Source organism: Salvelinus namaycush, chromosome 18 (genome assembly GCF_016432855.1).
Source record: "Salvelinus namaycush isolate Seneca chromosome 18, SaNama_1.0, whole genome shotgun sequence".
NCBI classification, from domain to species: domain Eukaryota; kingdom Metazoa; phylum Chordata; class Actinopteri; order Salmoniformes; family Salmonidae; genus Salvelinus; species Salvelinus namaycush.
This window is the reverse complement of record NC_052324.1, coordinates 645835-672635: the sequence shown is the minus strand read 5'-3', so window position 1 is coordinate 672635 and position 26801 is coordinate 645835. Positions and strand designations below refer to the sequence as shown.

At 44.5% G+C, this 26801-nt stretch overlaps 1 protein-coding gene across 1 annotated transcript in view; it reads left to right on the top strand.

Moving 5' to 3' along the window:
• The first annotated feature begins 8656 nt into the window (after positions 1 to 8656).
• LOC120062977 (tetratricopeptide repeat protein 28-like) overlaps positions 8657 to 26801 on the top strand; it is a 243632-nt gene continuing 225487 nt past the window's right edge. Inside the window, exon 1 of the mRNA XM_039013028.1 lies at positions 8657 to 9469. Coding sequence (XP_038868956.1) covers positions 9443 to 9469 — 27 coding nt within the window. The 5' untranslated portion in view covers positions 8657 to 9442. The remainder of the gene's footprint in view (positions 9470 to 26801) is intronic.

Sequence of the window (26801 nt, the reverse complement as noted above, 5' to 3'; positions counted from 1 at the left end):
TATACGTGCGTGCGAGAATAGTTGCTCTGTGCAGATAGGACCCTGTGACTCTGAGATATGCTCTGGCTCATTAATTAGAAGCTCTCATTATCCCCCTCGGGCTCCAGACACTTAATCAACACTGATCTCCACACACATATATACAAACACACACATATACAAACACACACACACCTCTTAAAGGTCCACGCGAGGCAAAATCCTGACACAACATCATCAAAATAATAAAGCACACTTCAAAGAGGAACCTTTTAGAATGAATGGCAATGAGAGTTATTTGTTTGTTGTGATGTATGGCACAAGGGAAGTGGGTGGGTGACATAGCTGGTTAACGCTTTTATTATGATGTTATTGTTAGGCATTTCAAAACAAATCCATCCATCTGTCATGTCTTAATGCGGAAGCAATTTATCAAGGACTCATAATTATATTTGTATATTTAAATTGATGTATTATGAAATTAGTGTCTGAAGATTTCCCATCAATAATAGGCCACACATTCACTAAGCTGCTATTGTAAAATATTGTGTAATGGATGTTAAGAAATACTATGCTGCTCATCTGTGGACTCTACCACACTCTACCACACTCTCGCAGCTTGTGGCTGCAGTGGTATTACCAGGTATACCCAGCCCAGTTATTTTTTTATTTTTACTGTTGAAAAGGGATATCCCAAGTACACTACCGGTCAAAAGTTCCAACGATGCAAAATAAAATAATAAAAATTAAATGGTAACACAAGAGGAATAAAATAAAATACACAAGAATGGAGCTACAATGAATTCGGAAAGGATTCAGACCACATTACTTTTTACACATTTTGTGACGTTACTGTCACTCCTGCTCCTGCTTCCCCTCCCTGGCGCTCGAAGGCGTCAGTCTCCCCAGCATTACGCACTCCTGCCACCATCAGTACGCACACCTGCCTTTCCCCGTCACGCGCATCAGCGTATTATTGGACTCACCTGGACTCAATCACCTGTTTATTACTTCTCCTACTGTATATTTGTCAGTTCCCAATCTCTGTTTCCCGCTGCTGCACTGATTGTCGTCTGTCTTTGTATACCCGTGTGTTGACGCTGTTCCTGTCTTGTTCCATGTCTGTTCCTGATTAAATGTTGATTCTCCGTACCTGCTTCTCTTCTCCAGCGTCATTCCTTACAGAATGCAGCAGCCATCTAACGAAGCATCGGGGAGTGCTGGCGTTCTGGTTGCTGGTGACGTCGGGTCCAGAGTGCCTAAGCCAGCTCGTCGGGCTTCCACTCCCTAACTGGCTCGAGAGGTTTTCTTGTCCTAGTTGGCTCGGCAGGCGCCCATCCCACGTCAGACCTCAGCCGGATCGCAGGGGTTTTACGCCTCAGCCGGCTCGCCAGGCGCCTACGCTTCAGCCGGCTCATCAGGCTCCCTCGTGCCAGCGAGATCATCAGGCTGTCACGCCTCAACCGGGTCGTCAGGCTCCCACGCCTCAGCCGGTTCGCCAGGCTCCCACGCCCCTGACGGTTCGTCGGGATTTTACGCCCAGCCAGTTTGTGCAGCGCCTAGCCTCGGCCGGCCCGTCAGGCTCGCCCAGGTGGGATGCCGGGTGGCGCCCCTAAAGGGGGGGGGGGGTACTGTCACGCCTGCTCCCGCTCCCCCTCCCTGGCGCTCGAAGGCTTCAGGCTTCCCAGCATTACGCACTCCTGCCTTTCCCCGTCACGCGTATCACCTGGACTCAATCACCTGTTTATTACCGCACCTATATTTGTCCATTCCCCTTCTCTGTTCCCCGCTGCTGCATTGATTGTCATCTGTCTTTGTATACCCGTGTGCTGACGCTGTTCCTGTCTTGTTCCATGTCTGTTCCTGATTAAATGTTGACTCCCCGTACCTGCTGCTCTTCTCCATCGTCATTCCTTACAGTTACAGCCTTATTCTAATATGAATGAAGCAAAAAAAATCTTACAAACAATATCCCATAACAACAAAGCAAAAACTGTTTTTTTGATATTTTTGCAAATGTATTTAAAAAATAAATAAAAAATGAAATATCACATTTACATAAGTATTTAGACCTTTTACTCAGTACTTTGTTGAAGCACCTTTGGCAGCGATTACAGCCTCGAGTCTTCTTGAGTATGACGCTACAAACCTGGCACACCTGTATTTTTGGAGTTTCTCCCTTTCTTCTCTGCAAATCCTCTCAAGCTCTGTCAGGTTGGATGGGGAGCTCTGCTGCACAGCTATTTTCAGGTCTCCAGAGATGTTCGATCGGGTTCAGGTCCGGGCTCTGGCTGGGCCACTCAATTCAGAGACTTGTCCCGAAGCCACTCCTGCATTGTCTTGGCTGTGTGCTTAGGGTCATTGTCCTGTTGGAAGGTGAACCTTCACCCCAGTCTGAGGTCCTGAGCACTCTGGAGCAGGTTTTCATCAAGGATCTCTCTGTACTTTGCTCTGTTCATCTTTCCCTCGATCCTGACTAGTCTCTCAGTCCCTTCCACTGAAAAACATCCCCACAGCATGATGCTGCCACCACCATGCTTCACCTTACGGATGGTACCAAGTTTCCTTCAGATGTGACGCTTGGCATTCAGTCCAAAGAGTTCAGTCTTGGTTTCATCAGACCAGAGAATTTGTTTTTCATGGTCTGATAGTTCTTTAGGTGCCTTTTGGCAAACTTCAAGCAGGCTGTCATGTGCCTTTTACTGAGGAGTGGCTTCCGTCTAGCCACTCTACCTTAAAGGCCTGATTGGCGGAGTGCTGCAGAGATGGTTGTCCTTCTGGAAGATTCTCCCATCTCCACAGAGGAACTCTGGAGCTCTGACAGAGTGACTATCGGATTCAAGGTCACCTCCCTGACCAAGGCCCTTCTCCCCCGATTGCTCAGTTTGGCCAGGCGGCCAGTTCTAGGAAGGGTCTTGGGGGTTCCAAACGTCTTCCATTTAAAAATGATGGAGGCCATTGTGTTCTTGGGGACCTTCAATGCAGCAGACATTTTTAAGTACCCTTCCCCAGTGCCTTGACACAATCTTGTCTCTGAGCTCTACGGCCAATTCCTTCAACCTCGTGGCTTGATTTGCTCTGACATGCACTGTCAACTGTGGGACCTTATATAGACAGATGTCAGATGTGTGCCTTTCAAAATCATGTCCAATCAATTTAATTTACCACAGGTGGACTCCAATCAAGTTGTAGAAACATCTCAAGGATGATCAATTGAAACAGGATGCACCTAAGCTCAATTTTGAGTGTCATTTTCAAGGGTCTGAATAATAAATAAGGTATTTCTGTTTTTTACATTTCTAAAAACCTGTTTTCGCTTTGTCATTATGGGGTATTGTGTGTAGATTGATGAGGAAAAAATGTATTTAATACATTTTAGAATAAGGTTTTAACGTAACAAAATGTGGAAAAGTCAAGGGGTCTGAATACTTTCCGAATAATATACTGTATATACAGCTGAAAAGCAGACTGGAGTAGGACTTTAACATTTAACTATTTTTTTTATTATACAAAAATCGAAATAGAGATTACTCAGCACTTTTTTTGTATCCTGAATTATTGATTAAGAAAAAGTGAATGGCTAGCATAATTAGAGCATGTGGTGAGATGCTCTTCAAAGAGTATCTTAAATCATCCCCCTGCACCCCCTCTTCCCCCTCCCCCACTAGCACTGACTTTGCTGATAGCTAGTTTATTGAGGAAAAATGTATTTACTATGACGAGACATGTGGTTGTCCCACCTAGCTATCTTAAGATGAACGCACTAACTGTAAGTCTCTCTGGATAAGAGCCACTGGTCAATGACTAAAATGTAAATGTAAAATGTACTGTAGTTGTAAATATAGGCCTCTTAGAAAAGCTTCCCCTCTCTGATGGATTTAATTGGCCAACTCATATAGTCAACCCCATAAGCCTTTCCTCTTCACTGAGAGGATCCTGTATATATTATAAACAACTACTCATATTAATGGTGGTTTGGAACTCACACAGAGTGTGTGTGTGTGTGTGTGTGTGTGTGTGTATGTGTATGTGTGTGTGTGTGTGTGTGTGTGTGTGTGTGTGTGTGTGTGTGTGTGTGTGTGTGTGTGTGTGTGTGTAGCAGGGGATATGTATCTCCATGCTTTTACCATGGCATTTACCACCTGGAAACTTCGGCCAGCGAATTAAAATTGCTTTGTTTATTGAAATGTGCGTCAGACAGCTAGGCTCTGTAGTGTAGTGACTTAAGAGCAGGAGCAGGCAGCCTGAGTGAAAATAAATGACACAAAGACATGCAGGAGAGCTGTCTGAGAACTGCCTGCTACTTCAACGGTTTTTATATCCCTCTTTTGACAATTTAATTTTCATTTTTGCCAAACCACCTCTGTTACTGTCATCTGGGTAATGTTCTCTCTCTCTCTCTCTCTCTCTCTCTCTCTCTCTCTCTCTCTCTCTCTCTCTCTCTCTCTCTCTCTCTCTCTCTCTCTCTCTCTGTCTGTCTTTCATCCGCACGCACGCACGCACGCACCCACCCACACACACACACACAGAAACATATACACACATCCCATTCAGAACATGTAGTAATGGGTCTAATTGGCAAGAACAAGAAAAGGAAGCAGAAACTTTTAAGCAGCTCAACTCAAGGAGTTTTTTTTGTTTCCCTCTGATGGCTTGAGTCTGATTTCCTGTGCGTCTCTGATTGGGAAAGCAGAGGCATGCACAGGGAGCCTGCTTCTATATGGAGAGGCCAGATGACAGGCTCCACCAGGAACAAAAACCACTGGAAATTCACTCCTGGACAATACATGATAGAAGTGGTTGTTATTGATAATGTAACATGTCAGTTTTCAAAATACCTGAATGGTTGAAACATGTTGTAGTTAGACTGTCAGTTTTATATGCCATCTGCTCCTGATCAAAGTCAGGGTATGTGTGTGCATGTGTTTGTGATTTAGGACTATTATGAACATGGGTAGCTTGGCAATAAATTGCTCTCATACCTGTGTATGATGTTTAAATGTTATGTTTAAATGACTCTACTTTTAACATGTTGTTACATAGTAGGCTACTTTAGTAATTGCACTGTAACTCCATTGTAATGGAGTTGATCTTTTGTTATTACACAAGTGGAATATAGGATCTGTAATGCAATTACAATAACACAGTAACTAGGGCTGGGTGATATGGGCAAAATATCATATCACGGTATTTAAAATTAAAAAAAGATTGATGGTATTTGATGGTATTTGATGGTATTTGATGTTTTTGAGTAATAAAAGTTCTAAATGTGCTTTATGAGTAGTGCGTGACCCTAGGTTGGCAACACATACTGTACATTCTAAGTGATTTCAATTAACCTTTCTCTATTCTGATTGTTTTATACTGTTCAATTCAACTTCAAACAAAAACAATTTTCAGGATTTTCAAACATTTCTGCATTTCCTGCACTCATTTGAAATAATTTCCATACTGCCACATAGGGCTGCACGATATGGGCAATATGGGCAATCTAGGCATTATTTTTAACCAAATGTTGCAATTACGATTTGACTTACAATTTAGAGCAAAACACTTGGGTGAACTGTTGGAATCATGGAATTAACATGATTATTGTAATTCTATACTTAGAATATAATAGTGGGCACTTTGAATACAGTGTTGTTTGACATGACAATGAAAGAAAATGCCAGGGAGGAGTTATTGTGACAGGGTAGGAACCAAAGTGTTGTTAAGTGTTTGCTAGGGGACTCTATAGTCTTTGGCTACATTGAATGTTTTCTCTTAGCTACTTCATGTAGCTAAAATATTCATTTTTCTCGTATTCCTCTTTGATTTAGAATATACAAACAACATGCTGATTTAGGTATTCACCATGACTGGTATTATCAGGCTGTATAGCTAATTATGTTGGCTCTGACTCTGTACATTTATTAGCTAGCTAGCTAACTATTGATTTGCATTAGCGGCTAACAAGATTTAGGCCCAACTTGCTAAGAAAAGACAAACTAGCTGTTTGTATATGTAAGAAACACAAACTAATAGTGTAATTATAGGACGCTAGAGGATTTATATTAAGAAGCAAGGTGAAAACAGCATCGTTGTCATCAACATTGTTGCATTGTGCTGCATTGACCATGCAGACTGAACGCAAGTGTATCGTGGTCGAGGAACAGAAAATGCGCTCCTTTAATGACAGTGGGCGGGGCTAGGTCTGTGTGGAAAGCAGCATGGTGAGAGAGAGATGACTCAAGTAGCGAAGTAAACTATAAAAATGAATGTTACACACTGCGTATCACATTTGACAAGCCAAACATTCAAATACCGTTATAGAAGGTAAAGTAAAAACCCAAACCGGTCCGTGCATCAATACCGGTATATTGTAGAATACGCTATACCACCCAGCCCTAACTGTAACTAGAGTGTTATTACACAGGTATAGAGTATGTTTGAGAATGTAAATTAATATTTTGGGATAGCTAGCATATCAATATTAGAATGAGGGCACATAGGAGTGTAGTACACTCAGAAATCTTTAGAGAGTGAGTGTAGTGCACTTGGAGGTCTTTAGGGAGTAGGGTTAGAGAATAAGATGTGGGCTAATCCTGTGTGTTGGCAGCAGCCCAGAGGGTGCCTGTTTGCCTTAGAATTGTCACCAGCTCAACAGACTAATAATATCAAAGACTGAGCTGCCATTAGAGGACAACAATTACAACACCAACCCCAACAACCCAGATTTGTGTTAGGGTGGGGCTCTGTGTACTGCCCTGTTAATGGCTTGGTATCCACAAAAGGTTCAAATGTAGACACACACACACTTGCATTGTTATTGTCATTGCACACAGAGCTTGAACATACACCATACAATGTATGGAGAGAGTGTCATTATGGTGTGACAACAAGGAGGTTTACAATTACACTGCCAGCTGTGCTCATAGTGTCAGCGTCCCACTCTGCATTTTGTTCCTGTTCATCCAAGTGGATTAGCGTGTGCCGTTTGAACTCTATACCCTGCAGTCTTTTGTCCAGGGGCCATATGTCAGTGTCCCCTCCTGTTTGCCTTTTGTTGTCACAGTGACCCCTAGGTGCATTTTTGACCTCTAGTGACCCTGGAGGGACACCAGGCCAGATGTTTTTTTCTTCTTTTTAGCTCCTAATAGGTGCACATTTAGACACTGCATTTAGTTTAGGATAATTCACTAACATTTTTCATTTTAACAAGATCACATGAAGATAAATACTGAGGGAAATGGTACACATTAAGTCAGAGACGGAGGTAAATTGATTTTGATGACACCAATCCCATCACGCTGCCTGTCACTTTGTTGACCCCATCCTGGTCCCATCCCCTCAATGTCAGCCCAGGTCAGAGCTAGTGGGGCTGCCTTTAGTTTGCAGTGGTTGGGCGCAGTAGGAGTGAGTGGGTTCTTCCCAGAAATACCAGGCTCTGCTCTGCTCTCTCAATTGACTTTTTCCTCCTACCCACCAAGATTACAAGTGACAAGAATTGCATCATCAAGACTGGGAAATTTGTAGCACTTATCTGGCTGTGAGATTTTTATCACTGGTCTGTGGCCAAATATGCCAGAAACAAAAAGCTTGGCAGGCAGCTGAAAAGCACAAACTCTATCTGACAGCTGCACCACTAAAGAAAACTAGTGCAGCTAAAAATGGTGGACACCGGTCATTGTCTTCAGAGAAACATGGGTCAGAGGCCTTATGTAGTCATATTATCTGTCCTTTTACAATCTTGTTTACTCTCATAGCCTGTACCACCATTAAGTCCCATAAGACTTACTCACCACTAATAAAAAGGGAACTAAGGACACTACTACCTTAGGGACACTACGTGTCACTCTTACTACATTTGCACACACTGTATATAGACTTTTCTATTGTGTTATTGACTGTACGTTTGTTTATCCCATGTGTAACTCTGTGTTGTTTCTGTCGCACTGCTTTGCTTTATCTTGGCCAGGTTGCAGTTGTAAATGAGAACTTGTTCTCAACTGGCCTACCTGGATAAATAAAGGTGAAATAAATAAATACATAAAAATAAACTACCAGAGTCAGAGATCAAGGCAATTTAGCCAGAACAGATGAGCTGTGTTGTTAGAATCTATTAAGACCATGCCACTGTAAACGGTGAAGGGGATATACCATTCAAGGATATACCTTGAATGGTGCTGGAGGCTTATAGAAGTCTCCTCCTGTCACTTTTGTTTTCTATCTTATTTGAAGGGGATTATGGCCCTACCTCTGTGCAGCACAACAGCAAATACGAGTTGATTGCCCTTTATATGTGAATGAATGTGTCTGTATGCTTTTCGTATACAGTAAAATAAAGCTGTTGGTGTTGTGGCAAGGGTTTCGGTCTCATGTTTATCAGGATGACGTTTATGTTTTTTCACTTTCACATAGTATTGCGCAAGTTCTACTCCTCCACTGTTCCAGTGCCTTTATAGTTGTGCCATACCTTCCTGGGGGCCCTTGTGTTATTGCAGTGTTGGCTCAGGTCTGTCTGGACTCTTTTCTCTGGCCACATCGGCTTTATATCCGTCGCGCGCGCTATGGTTAGAGTATGACCGCGCCGGCTCGTGCCTGTGCTGCTCGGTTCCAGCTCTGAGCGCTGCAAATCCCGAGCGCTAAGGAGCAAGGAAAGGAGTCATTATAGTTGTGTAGTCCAGTTTGTTGCTGTTGCAGGATATCCTTACAGCTCCTCGCATAGAAATTCCAGGGATTTGTTTCTGTCCCTCTCCTCTCCTGCGACTGTTTCTTTTGCGCTGTGTATGTAGCACGTTGGCGGTAGAGATCTGTTTTTGGCATTGACATTTGCTGGACATTTGATGCTACATTTTTTTTTTTACCGTTAGATAAGGAATTAACAAGAGTTGTCATATGTTTCTGTGTTTTGAAAAGGTTTTGGAAAGACCCGTATTTCGGTGGGATAAGCACAAAACGTTGGACTTGTGTTTCTATTTGCTGTCGGACTAACGGTTTTGTAATGCACGAAAGACGTGGGGGTTGACAAAAAGTTGAAGAATGAATTTCCACATAGTCCCGCAGTCAAAGTAACTGGATAGGTCTTCGAAAACCCTGCTATAAGACTGCCAGCGGAGCGATCTACCGAAAGGACTGTACAAGAAGGGGTGGCTCATCTCGGATTTGTAGTTTGGATTTTACGCACCGTGACCCATAGTCTTATTTATCCAAAACGGTTGAACTGAAAACCGGGACATTCAGATGTTTTAGTCAAAAATATTCTCCTCCATCCCATTAGTTGAATTAAAAGGTCCTATCGTGTGCCATCTCTCCCCACTTGACGTAGAACCGTGCATCGTCTATCATGCGCCGCTTCTTGGAGAAAATATGCTGCAAAATTGAGGGAAGTCAAGAAGCAGCATGACTTGCTCTTGGAATTCCCTTGAATCTCAGTTTTCCTCTTATATAATATCTTGATGCTGTACATTTTTGGTTTACAAATATGATGAAATGGCAGCCCCGGAAGAAGGTGAGTGAAACTGATATGTTTTAGTTTTCTGTAATATACTTGTAGGTAATTAATAATCTCACCGGTACATTCTTTCCAAGTTGACCGGGGACTCGGTTTTAGGATGATAGGTTGGTTAGGTGACACGTACTGTGTACACGGTTTGTCGTTTTGGCCAAAAGGCAATATATGCATTTTTATTTTGTCCCAGTATTGTAGCCTACTACTTTATGGCCACAAGATAGGCTATAGGGCCAGTCAATGTTTCCATTTTAATTGTTCCTTTTGGATAGGCACTTGTATTAGTTTCTGGGCTCATGTTTGCTGATTCAACAGTGACCTTTGTTTCATTAGGTTATTGATAATAATTAAGAAATTGCAGTTTTCACAAACCTGCATATCCTATTGCTGGACTCGTGAGTTGGAGCGAATGTGAATAATTATGCTCGGGTGAATAAAATGAACTTGAAAACAGTCTGGAGATGAGTGACGGTGCGTGTACTGGTATGTCAAACGGTTCAATCGAATGACATTTAATTGTCCATAAAATGAATTAAACATCCTTTTAGTGCTCTACTCTATTTCCGTTGAAAATGTGTAGGTTATTTTACATACATTTATAGCCCAGTTTCAGCCAGAAATAGGAAGGCAAATAGTCTTAAAGGTGATATAGACATCCCATAACATTGCGCATTCATTGCCCTTGAGAAATGTAAGTACAATCTCCTTGTATGTATATCCTTTATGATACTGCCATCGATTTCTGTAGAAACCAACAGTTTGCAACCACGACCCTTTAGTGGCCTTCTTAACGAATTGACAAGTCAGGGACATCACAGGGATAATTAAGGCATTTTGTGTAGGATTTGCAGATAGCTGTGCGTCATCCCATCTAACTGTGAAATTGAGATGATAGAAAGTCGACAAAAACATAACAGCATTGCCTATATAATAAAGGATGTGTTTAAAGTTAAGCCAGCAACAATGAATCCCCTCTCTTGGAGGAAACTATAATATTGTCCTCTAAACTCTCTTCTATTGTTTTCCTTGAGAAACGTTCAAGTATTACCACATGGAAAAATATAGGCTTACATGCATCATCTGAAAAGCACGAAACCTCTCATGGGCAAAGGTGCAGCAGATATTGCGCTGTCTTCCCACTAGGTGGCACTTGTCTATTGATATGAGAAATGACATACTCCCAGAATGTGTTGCATCTCGATAGTCAAAGTATCTTCCCTAATCTCATTTTGTTTATGCCAACTGACCCTTAAGATTTGACCTACGGAAAGCAACAACGTTGATATGTCTTACTCATATCCCTAATTTTAGATCAGCAAAGGTGAGGGATTGGAGATGGATGAAAGGAGATAAGGAGATGGATGAAAGGAGATGAGGAGAGGGATGAAAGGAGATGAGGAGAGGAAGCCAATTCAGACTACTGAGACATACCCACAGTGTCGGCAAACTTGCTCTATCTGCTCATTGCTCAAATTCGGCTTTATCAGTCGTTTGTTCTGAATCATGTAATGGGAATAGTAATTAATGAGAATACTTTTGATCCTGAATAATTTACTGATGATGAAAAGAGAAATGTAAAAGAAAGGTTCTTATTATAGAATGATTACAGTAAAGAAAAGACCGGTGCATGTCATGAATCATTCCAGCAGCTGCGCTGCAGCTCTGCCAGAATCATCCACGAGACCCCCCTCTGAGGATTAAAAGCCTTTACTCACAGCTGGAATTCAAACCCAGTCACACTGCAGAAAAGTTGCTCAACCTTAAAAGACCATAAGGGAGAATGTTGTCATTCATTTCCATTGAAGTTATTGATTCAATTAAGGCCTACATGTTGTTAAAGGCTGAATAAACTGGATTTGTGTGGTGCCTCACAACAATGAACAAAGGTTATTACATGTTTGAAGTGTATTGAGTCATTTATATGCAATGCTATTTTGCACATCAATAGCGCACGCACGCACGCACGCACGCACGCACGCACGCACGCACGCACGCACACACACACACACACACACACACACACACACACACACACACACACACACATACACATACACATACACATACACACACACACACACATACACATACACATACACACACACATACACACACTAACTTACTAACTCACTTTCCACGTGAAATGGCCTACACATAACGCTGACTGCACATTAAAGACATTCAGGTGTCTTTTCACACACTGTTTGGGCATGTGTTTGACATTGTCCCTTCATCCTGTCCTCTGGTATAGAGCCAAAGACATTTCCTGACTGTGCGCTCTGGCCTAGGCATTGCACAAGGCAGTCAGGAAGAACAATGGAGGCAAAGATACAGCCATTGTGTTCCTCTTCTGTGGTTTCTGGAGACTACTTTCTTTTCTAAACCACTCACAGACACACACAGACACACACAGACACAGCAATGGCGGAGAAGGTCCTTCAGTTCAGTATTCCCGCTCTCACGTATAATGTGTCTGTTTTTCAATCAGTCGCGTTGCTCCACTTGTAGTCTGATGGATATCAATAGGAAAGCATAGGAGGGTCATATCGACTCAGGCCAAGTGTCTGCCCTACCTCCTCATAATGGATTACACTAATAAGTTAAAAACTCCATATCTGCTCAGTGATGTTGGAGGGAGAGAGAGTTGGAGAGAGATTCCCTTGCTGTTGGCCCCTGATAGCATCTCTCCAAAAGGATGGAAAATATGAAAATTCCAGTTTTCCAGTGGATTAGTAGGATCAGCTACCTTGCTGCTCCTCTGCGCCGTTTGAATGCACAGAACACCTGAGCCGATTAGAGAGCAGGCTCTGTTACACTTTTGTAATTAAACAGAGTAGGAAACACGGGACTGGGGGGGGGGGGGGGGGGGGGGGGTGACTCCTACTCAAGGTTCAGACATAGAGAAGATAAGCCTGCCTGTTCAATAATAATCAATCTTCGCTTAGCAGATAGCTTTGTTCACAGGCTTAACTGCCAAATGCACAGTCGGGATTTGAGCCATCAACTCTCTAGATCTGACCATTAGTCCAGTCACTGCTCTTAACAAGCCAGCTAATCCAGACACACTGTCCTCCCAGAATGACCATAGTCCTATAGAGCTGGGCCATTGGTATTACCCCAGCAGTGGGCGATGCTATAAGGAACACTGAAGGTGTGTCCTGTCTGAGCCTGAGGTTGTGAGCCTGCAGTCCATTGTGGTGGCCATGCTGCCGGTCGAGGACAAGCATGTGGAAACACAGACAGCACCTGTTCTGTGAAGAGACTAATTCAATGAATCAGGCTGGAGCTGACATTGTGCTTCCAACCGCGGCACAACTGAATAAAGAAGTAGACCGCAGGCAGTATCCTCACACAGAATGCAGCGCAGAGAAGGTAAAATCATTGTGAGTATTGTTTTTTCGATTTGTTTGTGTGCAGCTCAGAACGGACCCCCCCGTCACCTGTAACCCCTCAGCTAGTCGTCAAATCAAAATCACATTTATTTATATAGCCCTTCTTACATCAGCTGATATCTCAAAGTGCTGTATGTCACTTCTCCATGTGTCATTATCACCCTCTGCTATCTGTCTGTGTGGAAAGGCCTGACATCCTGTTACCATGCCTCTAGCTGGTCTCAGTTTACAGAACTGGTTTGCACGTTTGGAGTTCACAGCCAAGTTTATGGCAGCCTGAACCCAAGGATGGGGAAGTCACTGTTTGTTTTTGTGGTCATGCCAGCGGTTCCTCTGGGTCTCTCTGTTGACTTAAAGCACATTCACCTGTGTCTGACTAGGACACAGCCGTATGGCAGAACCTTATGTCTCTGTTTACAGTATGTGAGGAGAGTAGTTGTGGCCTAAGCCCTTATCATCTCCAGGGTCACTCCTTCATCTCTGACCTTGTTCGCCACATTTTGACTTGGGGGGGAGTTTTTTATTCTGTGTTTTTCTTTTGATTCAGCATTATTTCCCTGTGACTTCTCCTGGCTGGCAGCAGCAGGCCGGCAGTTTGGAATAGATTTACGGCAGAGGAAAAGCCATCAGAATGTGAGGAGAGGCTGGAGGACACGCATCTGAGGGGGAGAGGAGGGAGGGAGCAGGGAAACAAGAGAAACCTACTCGGTTGATTGTCAGCAGGCTGGGAGAAGTTAGGAGAACGTTGGACAGAGATTGAGACACATCAGGGAACAAATGAATGCGAATGAACGCAAGACGCAAATGAATGCGAGATGGAAAAGGAGATGGATAGAGCGGGAGATATAAGCAGAGATCTGGAGGATGTAGAGGAGGAGAGGAGATGGATAGAGCGGGAGATATAAGCAGAGATCTGGAGGATGTAGAGGAGGAGAGGAGATGGATAGAGCGGGAGATATAAGCAGAGATCTGGAGGATGGAGAGGAGGAGAGGAGATGGATAGAGCGGGAGATATAAGCAGAGATCTGGAGGATGGAGAGGAGGAGAGGAGATGGATAGAGCGGGAGATATAAGCAGAGATCTGGAGGATGGAGAGGAGGAGAGGAGATGGATAGAGCGGGAGATATAAGCAGAGATCTGGAGGATGTAGAGGAGGAGAGGAGATGGATAGAGCGGGAGATATAAGCAGAGATCTGGAGGATGTAGAGGAGGAGAGGAGATGGATAGAGCGGGAGATATAAGCAGAGATCTGGAGGATGGAGAGGAGGAGAGGAGATGGATAGAGCGGGAGATATAAGCAGAGATCTGGAGGATGGAGAGGAGGAGAGGAGATGGATAGAGCGGGAGATATAAGCAGAGATCTGGAGGATGGAGAGGAGGAGAGGAGATGGCATTACTGTAGAGCTGTAGACATTGATAGAATTGGAGATGGATTGAATAAGAGAAAGTGAGAGAAAGGAGGTAGAGTGTGGGAATGGAATGAGAGAGATTGTGCAGGAGATAAAGATTTGGAGTTGAGGAGTGAGAGAGGGAGAGGGCCCCAGAGTGAAGCGGCAGGGCTAATTAATGATAGGGAGTGATAGCACCTGCTGTTCCTGATGCTGCGCAGTATTTAAGACCCAGCATGCCTAGCAGAACGGGAAGCGGCCGCAGCATGGCTATCTCAGCCCTCGCGGCCCATCCTCTGGGGGAAGGAGGGAGGCAGGAAGAGACCAGGGAGGGAGGGGAGGGATGGAGAGAGCGAAAGGACAGCAAACAACTCAGCACCAGCAGCTGAAATTTATGTGCTCTCCTTGCTCTGCTAATCCCACCCCCTCCCCATCTGGGGACCGGAGGACAGAGATGGAGGAGAGAGGCGATAGAGCTTCCCGGAGTGCAAGGCCTCCCTTGCTCTTATTGTGACGCAGTGGTCTGCAGTACTCATGAGCTGTAGGCTTATGTCAGCCTGGCCTGGCACACTGGGGAAGGAGACCACTGTCAAAATAAGAGTAACAATAGGAACAATGGTGACTGTGCCATTCTATTGTCATTAATCCTCATTCCTGCGACCTGCACACCGAGAATCAATGTTTGTGCAGATGGATAACCAGAAAGCTATCTAGAGGTGAACGGACAGATTGATACAGTATATGTGTAAAATGATACATGGATGTTTTTCTCCAAGCCTCAGAGCGCTAACTCAACACATACTGTGTTTTTTTACCCCCTGTGCTACCCCTGTGCTCTGGGTTAGTGTCTTTGGGTGTGTGTTTGGGTTTATTGAGGTCATTGTTCCAGGGGTGTGGTCTGGTGCGTTGTGGGTCCTGGAGGTGCCTGCCACTGGGTGGTTCTACAGGTAATATCGGCGGTTCAATTGGAGCAAGTTTCCCAGTGCTATGAGGTGGAAAAATCATATTGTGGGCCCCAGCCCCAGTATATTTAGTGGTTAAGCCCCTCCACTATGTGCAAGTATGCCGCTAACATACAGAGCAGCAGTATTTCATAGGCTGTAGGAAAATCAGGACATGATTGAGTGCTATCTACAGTCCAAGAGACACATCCATTTATCCTCAATGCGTTTCCCTGCGCATAGAATGAAAAACATGCATTCCTTTTTCTGTTTCACAACATTTACTATCAACTCAGTGGCCAAAAACCCATTATGTACATTCCCCTATAACTCCGCTATGGAATGGCTCCCTGGCTCCGTACCAGCCCAGACTGAAGACGTTGCAGTTGTCTGTGTCTCCGTCTAGGCCCAGACCCATGCCTGGTGCTGTGACAGAAACACACGACTAGTGTGTTTTAAAGGCCTGTGATCTGGTCAGCAGAGAGATGGGTTGGAGAGCCGCTAATACCACCCTGCCTCACATATACGCCCCTAAATCCCACTAATTCCATCCCCTCAGAGATGGCAATTTTCCAGGAGTGTGTCCAGGGCTTAGCCAGAGCCTTTGTGGCCTGCTGCTGTTTCATTCCTTAGAGAGCCAGTCTGAGGAGGGACCATGGTGGCCTGGCAGCTTCTCTTTGGGGGACTCCGGGATGGGGAAGGTCAGTCTCTCTGTAGAATGACTGTACCCTTCAGTCCTCTTGACCACTTTACACCCAGAAAGACACTCAACAGATTGACAAGTTTAAGCCCTCCTCGATCCAGAAGTGGAAGAGAGACTGAATTGAGGCCATGCATTTGACCTGTGACTTAGAGATTTTAGAGTAAGAGTCTCTGGCCCTGAAGATTATATGAATTTGATTAGTTTGACCCTGTGAGGAGAGAGAAAGAGAGAGAGGTAGCATGACATAGACCCAGATGGTTTCAGCAGATTGTTCCTCCAGGGGTCAGAGAAGCAGCAGAGCTCTGAGCAGATTGTTTTAGTTTCCCTCAGCGTCACTCTCACCTAGCTGGCCCTCCTCTCCTCCCCTCCTCTCCTCTGCCATGCTGAACCTGCTGAGGGCAGCTAGGGAGGGATTTTACTGCTGGCCGTAAAACAGTAGGAGGGAAGGAGAAATGTACTGACCCAAGTCCACCGAGGTTTCCCCATCACCATCTCTCAGGGCTCGGTTTAGCTCCTGTTCCCTACCCCGTGGGCTCACCTTTATTTCTATGGGCTTTATACAGGATCATGTTAGGCATATGTTTATATTCGCTGAGATATGTGGGCCTAATGTAGAACTGACATTCCATTGCAGAAGATACGTTCTCTCCCAGCTCCTCTTCTGAGGGAGAGAAGAGACTTTATCCTGGGGCTCTTAACAAGGCAGACAGACAGGTGGGAGACAAAGGAAATCAGAGACACTAATGAGAGCTACAACACAACACCCCATCTGCACATCTACTCACTCCACAATGTCTAATGATCTCATCCCTCATTATATATTTAACTCGATGTTCTATTACCTACTTATACTGCTGTGCTGTCTCTCTCCTCTCTGCCTCCTCTCCTTCTCCCTGGAGGATGCTTTGACAGCCCATTGACTTGTTTCTCCTCTCTGCCTCCTCTCCCTCTCCCTGGAGGATGCTTTGACAGCCCATTGACTTGTTTCTCCTCTCTGCCTCCTCTCCCTCTCCCTGGAGGATGCTTTGACAGCCCATTGACTTGTTTCTCCTCTCTGCCTCCTCTCCCTCTCCCTGGAGGATGCTTTGACAGCCCATTGACTTGTTTCTCCTCTCTGCCTCCTCTCCCTCTCCCTAGAGGATGCTTTGACAGCCCATTGACTTGTTTCTCCTCTCTGCCTCCTCTCCCTCTCCCTGGAGGATGCTTTGACAGCCCATTGACTTGTTTCTCCTCTCTGCCTCCTCTCCCTCTCCCTGGAGGATGCTTTGACAGCCCATTGACTTGTTTCTCCTCTCTGCCTCCTCTCCCTCTCCCTGGAGGATGCTTTGACAGCCCATTGACTTGTTTCTCCTCTCTGCCTCCTCTCCCTCTCCCAGGAGGATGCTTTGACAGCCCATTGACTTGTTTCTCCTCTCTGCCTCCTCTCCCTCTCCCTGGAGGATGCTTTGACAGCCCATTGACTTGTTTCTCCTCTCTGCATCCTCTCCCTCTCCCTGGAGGATGCTTTGACAGCCCATTGACTTGTTTATCCTCTCTGCCTCCTCTCCCTCTCCCTGAAGGATGCTTTGACAGCCCATTGACTTGTTTCTCCTCTCTGCCTCCTCTCCCTCTCCCTGGAGGATGCTTTGACAGCCCATTGACTTGTTTCTCCTCTCTGCCTCCTCTCCCTCTCCCTGGAGGATGCTTTGACAGCCCATTGACTTGTTTCTCCTCTCTGCCTCCTCTCCCTCTCCCTGGAGGATGCTTTGACAGCCCATTGACTTGTTTCTCCTCTCTGCCTCCTCTCCCTCTCCCTGGAGGATGCTTTGACAGCCCATTGACTTGTTTCTCCTCTCTGCCTCCTCTCCCTCTCCCTGGAGGATGCTTTGACAGCCCATTGACTTGTTTCTCCTCTCTGCCTCCTCTCCCTCTCCCTGGAGGATGCTTTGACAGCCCATTGACTTGTTTCTCCTCTCTGCCTCCTCTCCCTCTCCCTGGAGGATGCTTTGACAGCCCATTGACTTGTTTCTCCTCTTCTTTAGCATCCTTTCCTGTTTTTTTAGGGTATTTTTATGTCATCGTTGCTCTTTTTATTGGTTTTAATATCATTGCAACACACATTCATAGACGTGCATGCCACCTTAATTTCTTCCCCACCGTTTAGAACTGCAGTGAATTGCTTTGCCATATAGTCTCAGTGGGGCCATGAAATACGATGGGAAAGCAACACAGGATTTATCTATGTGTATATACAGTATATGAATGTGATGGCTGAATATGTTCATTCACACATTTCCATTCACATGTCTACACGTTCATGTATGACAAGTGGGTGTGTGTGTGTGTGCATGCTGTGTGTGCTGTGGCTGATTGTGTCCTGAATCTGGGCAATGATGGAGTAGAACAATGTACACAATATAATCTATCAAAGACAACAACGTGGTATCCTCCTCTCATCTAACTCTCCTCCACTCATCTCAATAGATATATATTCCTCTCACTCAAGGGTCTAAGGTCATATTAGAGCAAATATTGTTCTCTAGTCTGGAGAGGGCTCCAATTACCTCTGTGGAATCTCAAGCATTGGACCCACCCGCTTTGGGAGGCTAAATATAGCAAATTGAAAGCTACTCACTCACTCACAGATCTTCTGCAGTCACTCTGACAGTCAGCCAGACAATATGGAATGTCTGTTCTGTGGTGTGACTGTCTTCTATTGTTTTAGTTATGGCTGCATTATTAGCAGTGTAAAATGTTTTGGGCGCCTCATCCCCTTGCCACCTGTCTGGATGATCCACTCTGTGAAATCATCCTGAACTGAACATGTTTAGCACCACTATCTCTACTCTGTCTCCACAATAAAAAGTGCGTTGTCTCTACTCTCTCAAGCTGCTCCAATTGATGCTGTTAAAAGGAGACATAATTACTGTGTGGAACAAAAGAGCGTAACTTGGCTCACAACAGTTGGTGTAACACTTCAGGTGTGAAATTACTCACACGATTAACATTTGGGAGGGTAATGTAGCCCTCCCCATCGTCTAAATATGAACAAAGCCATCTTTAGCTCCGCGTGGCAGTATGTTGGAGAGGGTGGTGAATGAAAGAGTTGTGGTGTGTATACATGCTTTAACTTTACACGGCTACGCACACAGTACTGCTGGAGAGTCTGTCTAAAGCATCAGTTAACTCTTTATGGGAGAAGCCCTGGTCTCTGGGCCGTCCCACAAACAGACCGTTGTATTCATGTTAGAGAAAGGCTTAATGCAGTTAGTGTATGAAGCTGTGACACTGGAAGATGATGTCAGTGATAAGGAAGAGGGTCAGAGGTCCAGACCCTGATGGTGACGGTGATTGATGAGGTTGGTCTGAAACTGATACTGTGATGGGCTGAGGCCTTTCCTTCTGTTTGTCAGTGCAGTTTTACAACAGCGCCCAGGGGACATTAGAATCTTTACAGAACGATGCTGACTGGCATTCCCAGCTCTTTGATGTACTGTATGGTATGTTGTTAATCAGTGTCTCAGTCTGTGGAGTTGTCACCGTGCACGGCTGCACCTGTGGCCAACGGGCTCCGACTGGCACCAGCTGTCCCTCCCTGGCTGTCCCTCCCTCCCTGGCTGCATGGCCCAGATGGGCCTGTCCACCTGGTACCTCTGGCTCCCAGAGAGGAAACTGATCTGGACCTTACATAACCACTGACGTCAAACCTCCAGAAAGATAGTGACGTTAATTGAAGTGACTATAAAAGCTGTTGTATTATTATTATTTCTACTTCTCCTCCTGTCATACGGTAGCTTACTGTATGAACACATATCAGTTTTTAAATAGAAAGGCACTGACTGTAGTTTACTGGAGCTGATGAGATTCCAGCCAATAAATCAATTTCCCAGAGCCCTCCTCCCTTTGCCTGTCCGTCCGCCTGTCTGTCGGGCTAAGAGAGAAGGGCTTCAGGCAGTGCAGCCTGAGAGGAGGGCTGCAGTGACGACGGGGACTACGGTGGCAGCGCTGCCTGCCTGAAACTCACAGCATAGCCTGGGGAATGTCCTTGGCTATAGCTCTCCACTGACTCAACTAGCAGGCTAGGTTTGTTTGTTAGATGAGAGGAAAGCTCCCACAGCTTGTTTTTGAGGTAAAAGTAGAGGTGGAGCAAATGTTTTAAAATCAAACCAGTGCTGCATGAGCCAATGTACTCCTAGTCCGAGGGGAACCTTGTTTGATCTGCTAATCCTACTTGTTGCTACTCTTTTGACAATGCAGGATGTTTTTTGTGTGTGTGTGGGAGGGGGGGCTTTGGAACCCAGCCTAATTTGGTAACTGGCTGGTGTCTGTCTCTGTGATAGCACTGCTAATCAAATGATTGGGCATGTGTTCAGTCGGAGTCTGTATCAGCAGCCAGAGCCATGTAGACTACACCAGGAAACTGTAGTTCTTGTCTCACCCTTTTGAGAGGATTGTGGCATCAAATGCTGAAACAAAGAGTGAATTACTCGAATATCCTTACACACATCACAACACCAAGCCCCTGCATGACCTTTACCTAGTGCTGAGCTATTAATGATTTTAAAAATCTGTTCGGTTTCAGTTCGTAAAAAAACTAAAAAACTTTTATACGTTAAATGCATTATGAAATATGAGCTTTTTCATTGAAATTCCAAAGCCAAATATATTGAGAACATTCAATTGCCAAAACTTTGAAAACATTCCATTCTCTAACAACAAAATAAAGCAATTAATAAGAGCCACGTTAAAATGTGGTTAGTTGCTCAGCACTACCTTTACCCATCCCTGTTCTTCATAACTGATAGGATCGGACAGCAGCTGCTATACACACTATCACTCAGCGTCGTGGTCTGACTGGGAAATATTCACCAGTCTGACATGTAATCTCTGGCTCTGTTTGATTGAAAGATTTTGTCACTTTCTGATTCATTCATGCAGTGTGAGAAATGGAAAATGACTTGACATTTGAAATGGATTTCCAATCAAAGTAAGAGACAAATATAATGGATGGTTGATTGAATTGTCTGTGTGATGTCTGAGTGGCTCTGTTACGGAACAAGGTTGGAATCATTTTTCTACTTCAGTAGCGCCAACAAAAAACAGCGTCTACAAGACAAATATACTGCCAGTAAAGCAATTGGTCAGTGTCACATACAGAGTGTGATACTGACCTACCAAGCCCCCCTCCACTCCCTTCCCCCACATGTCACTTTGCTGTAGGGAGTCTGCCTTCCGAACCAGTGTGTGACAGACAGACAGGTTGGCAGATAGCGTAGACTGGCACGTGGAAGATGACACTGGTTCAGAGCAGCATCTTTGTCTGTTATCAGAGGAGTGTTTCCCCACGTCCGGAAAAAATTCTGTGTCCTCATTTCCTGTGCTGATGGAAGCTGCTTCCAGCAACTGCCTCTCTTCTCCCCCCCAAAAATGTTCCGCCTTTCATCGCCGTGCGTATTCCGTATGTTCCGCTTTGCTCATTAGCTATGGATGCGCCCACTTACTCCTCTCAGTCAATGCATGTCTTAAGTGCTTTCCTGTTTGGGAAATTAGCGCCAAATGATCTTATTTAAGTGCCCAGCTTCTCTTGGTTGGTATGATGGTGAGCCCCGGGGATTTGTGAGAGGATCCAGATTGGAGGTTGTTTCAGAGAGCTGAGGGGAGGGGGGGGGGGGGAATTATGAAACCTGATTAGAATATCGTTTGAGTTAATTAACTTGTTTTTTTGCCCCCTTTTCATCCATCTACTTGTAATCTAATTACAGATGCTGGTTTTCCAGTTCCTATCAAATGAAAATGTAACTGGTCCCCAGGGAGGAAGGGGGGTCCCCACCCTCCTCCAACCCTACTCCTCAAGCTTTACTGAGGAGCTAACAGATGTGGATATCAAAGCGATCAGGGCATCAAGTGAGTCTGAGCCTTTGTCTCAGTTGTTCTGCTGAACCCTGTCTCTACCAAAGACTGGCCTGGAACTGCCACCGCACTGTAGACTGGTGTCTGTTGGGGACAGTATGAATACTTGCTGTAGTAGATCCAGTGTCTCTGTTATGCCTCTCAGAGTTTAGCTATGCACAGTGCCCTTTGACCTCCCTTTTTTAGTGTCTAAATCTTTGTAGCGTTCGTACCATAATTCATCTGAAATGCATGGACATGCAAAGTTGGGGCGTTCATGTTTGGAACACTGGTCATTGTGTTTTCAGTAAAGTGAAAGTGAAAGCAGCATCATGATTACATACACAGAGTAAAACAGCGATATGGCAATATGCTAGTAAATGTTGGGTTCTGCAGCATTCCAAAAAGGGATCCCAGACATAATGATGAACAGATGGTACAGGCCTACCTCTTCTGCTCTCTCTATCAGGCAGCACTCTCTATCTTTTGTTCTGTCAACTTTCTTCAAACAACTTTTTTCTTTCACAGATCTCTCTCACACTTGTAAAGTGCAGATTTCTTTTTGCTGACAAAACCCTTTAGTTTCAGGTTGTTGAATATCTGAGCAGCTCTTGTCAATGTAAGTTATTGGAGGAGATCAAGTTGCCCACTTCAACCCCATCTGTCTCTCGATTAAACACCAGTTAGAGGCAGAAAATGCAATTCAAGCATTTCTGTCTGCCTTTGGCGATGGCCCTCAGATCAACATTTCCGCCCTGTCGGCCCATCTCTCATATCTTCCTGTCTTTTTCCCTCCCTGCCTCTAATCTCTCTCACTCTACCTCTCCATGTCTGTCCTGCTCTCCTTCTCCCTCTGTCTCAGAGGAAGATACACCCTTCAGCTGTGAATCTGCACATTTCTCACATTTTACTTCAAAATGTTCTCACATTCAGCGATGGAGGAGGAAGAACCTGCCAGCCCAGCACATTGATCGAATATTGAATTCATTAGCCTGCTCCGATCTAGTTCCGAGTTCTTGAAACAAAAAAAGTTTTGTATTTTCTATTTCCAAATGGTTCAATGTTGACGTCCTCGTACAAAGTGCTGTATTTCAACATTAGCACATCAAAGCAAGCGCAGGAGAACCTTGGACCGTGATAATGAAATAGATCAGGCTAACAGACAGCTAACAAGACACATTTTACAGCTCAGCATGCCTAGTTGTTTCCAATGAAAAAATATGAGGACTTTTCCATTATTTCTTGAATGTGTAAGTCCGTAAAAGCATAACATTAGATATCCATGGGGCATAAAATTAATTCTGAGACCTCTACAAAAAATGGCAAAGAATATTTTCAAACTAAACCCACCATTAGCTTCCTGTTTGACATACACATGTTAATGCTTCATAAAAAGTCACCTCGTGTGGAATTGGTATGCCCAGCCTCACATTAATCCAGCTTTGAAGTCTTAAATCTTTTATTCTTAACTACGGATTAAGGATGAATTTCTGACATCATTTTGATACATACACATAATGTAGACATAAAGGCCTTTGTATGATTATCACAAAGCGTTTCGCTGTTGCTACAGTCTTGATGAGATGGTGCCTTTACGCTTGGAACGCCTCCCCCTCCCCATTTTCACCCCTTAACACTTTTTGGGAGATTACAGGCAAGAGCTCCCCAGCGTATCAGACAATTACTGTTATATCTCTGTCCCGTCTTAGACACCGCTCTCTCTGTCTACAACCCCTCCCCTGGAAGAAACGACTGCACCCTCTTCTCAGCAGCCCAATTTGTCAAGATCACTCCATCAGATTGCTGTCGTTTTGAGAAGAGGGGTAGTAACCGCTTTTAGAGAGTATAATGATAGCAGGGGGTGAAAAGGTAAAATGCAGATGATCTGTAATCTATTTTGAGGAGTCGTGCATCTTTTATTTTCTTCTCCTCTCCTTATCCTGTGATCTCATTTGCTCCCCTCCTTTCTCGAGGTCTTTTTAAGGTCACTTTCACCCTCTCATTTTGTCTCTCCCTCAGTCCCTCCCCTCACTCCCCAGTTTCTCACTCTAAATATTTTTTTTCCCTTGCTACAGTATTTCTCTCTTCTCTCACTCTGTCTCCTCCTCTCTTTCTCTCTCTTTGCCCTCTTTCTTCTCTTCTGTCTCTCTCTTTCAGTCCCTCCATCCCTCTCCTCAGCTGCGGGTTCCTTTCATGTGTTGGACGGACTGTCGGCACAGAGCCGACCCCATGTAAATATGTAGGCTAATCTGGGCTTTCATTAGTTTGTGTACATGAATATTGCATGACTGGCTCTCCTGTGCTGGGCCAGATTAGTTCACACTCTTATCCCCTGGTTAATTGAAAACCATTATAGCTGACTGCAGTTAGGAATGGCGCTTCACAAAGCTCTTTTCTCAGGCCCTGGCGAGGCTATGCAAGGCAGCTCTGATTCCTCTCCCCCTTTTTTCAAATGGACAATCAAAAGGCTCTCTTCTGGGAGAGAGTGAGCAGCATGGGGAAATGAGGTTTAGTGTATAGACGAACCGACCTTCAACGTTGTAAAGTCCTCCATATCAGAAAGTGACAAGCCGGGCTTGTGAGAAAGGAGAGGGCATGGTGGGACGATGTGTAATTGTACTGGGATAGCAGTGAATAGACAGGGCATTTAGAGGTTCATCCAGACTGCCTTCTAAAGCAGGGGTACTGCAGGGGGTCCGCAAATAGGACAATATTTTTATGAATATCGCTAGCAACAACAGAACAAATACATTTTGAATTACATAACTACAGTAGAAAAGAGGATAATATCTTCTTTCTAATGATGTCAACATTATTTCTCAAGTAATATTAAGTAAATTACTCTTTGGAGCCAATTACACTCATTGGAGTATCTGACATAGGCTTTGAAAAAGCACACACAAATAGGTACCAGTGCGGCAAGCTTTCTTGACTTGGATATGAATTTTTGCCAGCTGCTCTAAGTGAAAATGTGTTTAGAGCTACCTTTGTAGCTAATAGTTTCTACCCCCAAGTAGGGCTGTGACTGTCTTGGAATTTGAGGTTACGGTAATTGGCCAGGCCATTGTACACGGTCACCGACAAAACCGTTCAATTTTGTTTGTACACTTGTTTACATGGATATCCTTCTTAACAAAAATCTATTTGAAACAAGCCACTGCGCTTCATTATTATCATGCTATTTCATTAAACAAATGAAGAAATGCCAGGTTGGAGAGGATCTGTCGCATTTTCGTATTGACACAACATTAACAGAGTCAAAATAAAGACATTATGCCTACCTGCATATACGAACACTCTATACAGATCCCATTCCGATGCACAAAACCATTCAAACGAAGTCCAATGGCTTTTCTCACACTTTTCCCAAAATATTTGCATAAAGTCACAGACCCTGCTGCTGTGGTCATTCGATGCATTGTCATATGTTCTTCATAGAGAGGACGCCATAATGAGAGAAATAATGTAGCCTAAGCTACTGACAACAGGCCTTTTACAAGATTACATCATGACAGAAGCGTTTTGATTCTTATTAAAAAGATGGAGTCCAGACAGACTACTTTATGAAACTTTATGTATGGACATATAGGCCTATAGAGAGAATAAGCGAACTCACACTCACGCGTAAACGCACCCATCAATCAAAGCTACCAGCATACACGACATGACCAAAAGTATGTGGACACTTGCTAGTCGAACATCTCATTACGTAATCATGGGCATTAATATGGAGTTGGTCCCCCCTTTTCTGTTATAACAGCCTCCCCTCTTCTGGGAAGGCCTTCCACTAGCTTCCATTCAGCCACAAGAGCATTAGTGAGGTCGGGCACTGATGTTGGGCGATTAGGCCTGGCTCGCAGTCGGCATTCCAATTCATCCCAATGTGTTTGATGGGGTTGAGGTCAGGGCTCTGTGCAGGCCTGTCAAGTTCTTCCACACTGATCTCGACAAACCATTTCTGTATGGACTTCGCTTTGTGCACGGGGGCATTGTCATGTTGAAACAGGAAAGGTCCTTCTCCAAACTTTTGCCACAAAGTTGGAAGCACAGAATTGTCTAGAATGTCATTGTATGCTGTAGCGTTATGATTTCCCTTCACTGGAACTAAGGGGTTGAGTCTGAAGCATGAAAACAGCCCCAGACCATTATTCCTCCTCCACCAAACTTTACAGCTGGCACTATGCACTGGGGCAGGTAGCGTCCTCCTGGAATCCGCCAAACCCAGATTCATCCAGTGGACTGCCAGATGGTGAAGTGTGATTCATCACTTCAAAGAATACGTTTCCACTGCTCCAGAGTCCAATGGTGGTGAACTTTACATCACTCCAGCTTGGCATTGCGCATGTTGATCTTAGGCTTGTGTGCGGATGCTCGGCCATGGAAACCCATTTCATGAAGCTCTCGACGAACAGTTATTGTGCTGACGTTGCTTCCAGTTTAGAACTCCGTAGTGAGTCTTGTAACCGAGTACAGACACTTCAGCACTCGGCAGTCCCGTTCTGTGAGCTTGTGTGGCCTCCCACTTCACGGCTGAGCCGTTGCTGCGCCTAGACACTTCCACTTCACTAAAAAAGGACATACAGTTGACTGGGGCAGCTCTAGCAGGGCAGAAATTAGACGAACTGGCTTATTGGAAAGGTAGCATCCTATGATGGTGCCACGTTGAAAGTCACTGAGCTCTTCATTAAGTCCATTCTACTGACAATGTTTGTCTATGGAGATTGCATGGCTGTGTGCTCGATTGTATACACCTGTTAGCAATGGGTGTGGCTGAAATAGCCGAAGTCAGACACAGGAGCAAATATTTGTCCTTTCCTTAAAACGTATTAAAAATCTTAGGCCTACCTTAGACTTTCCGAAAGTAGGCTATAAGATAATGAGTTGACAAGGAAAATATGCTATAGTATGAAGATGAAATTGACAATTATTAAAATAGAAACAAATATACACAACATGTCCATAGCCTATTTATCAGCGACACTGATTATCAAGGAGGAGAGTGTTGGAAAGATTTTTAAAATACTGTGAGGACCTGCACAA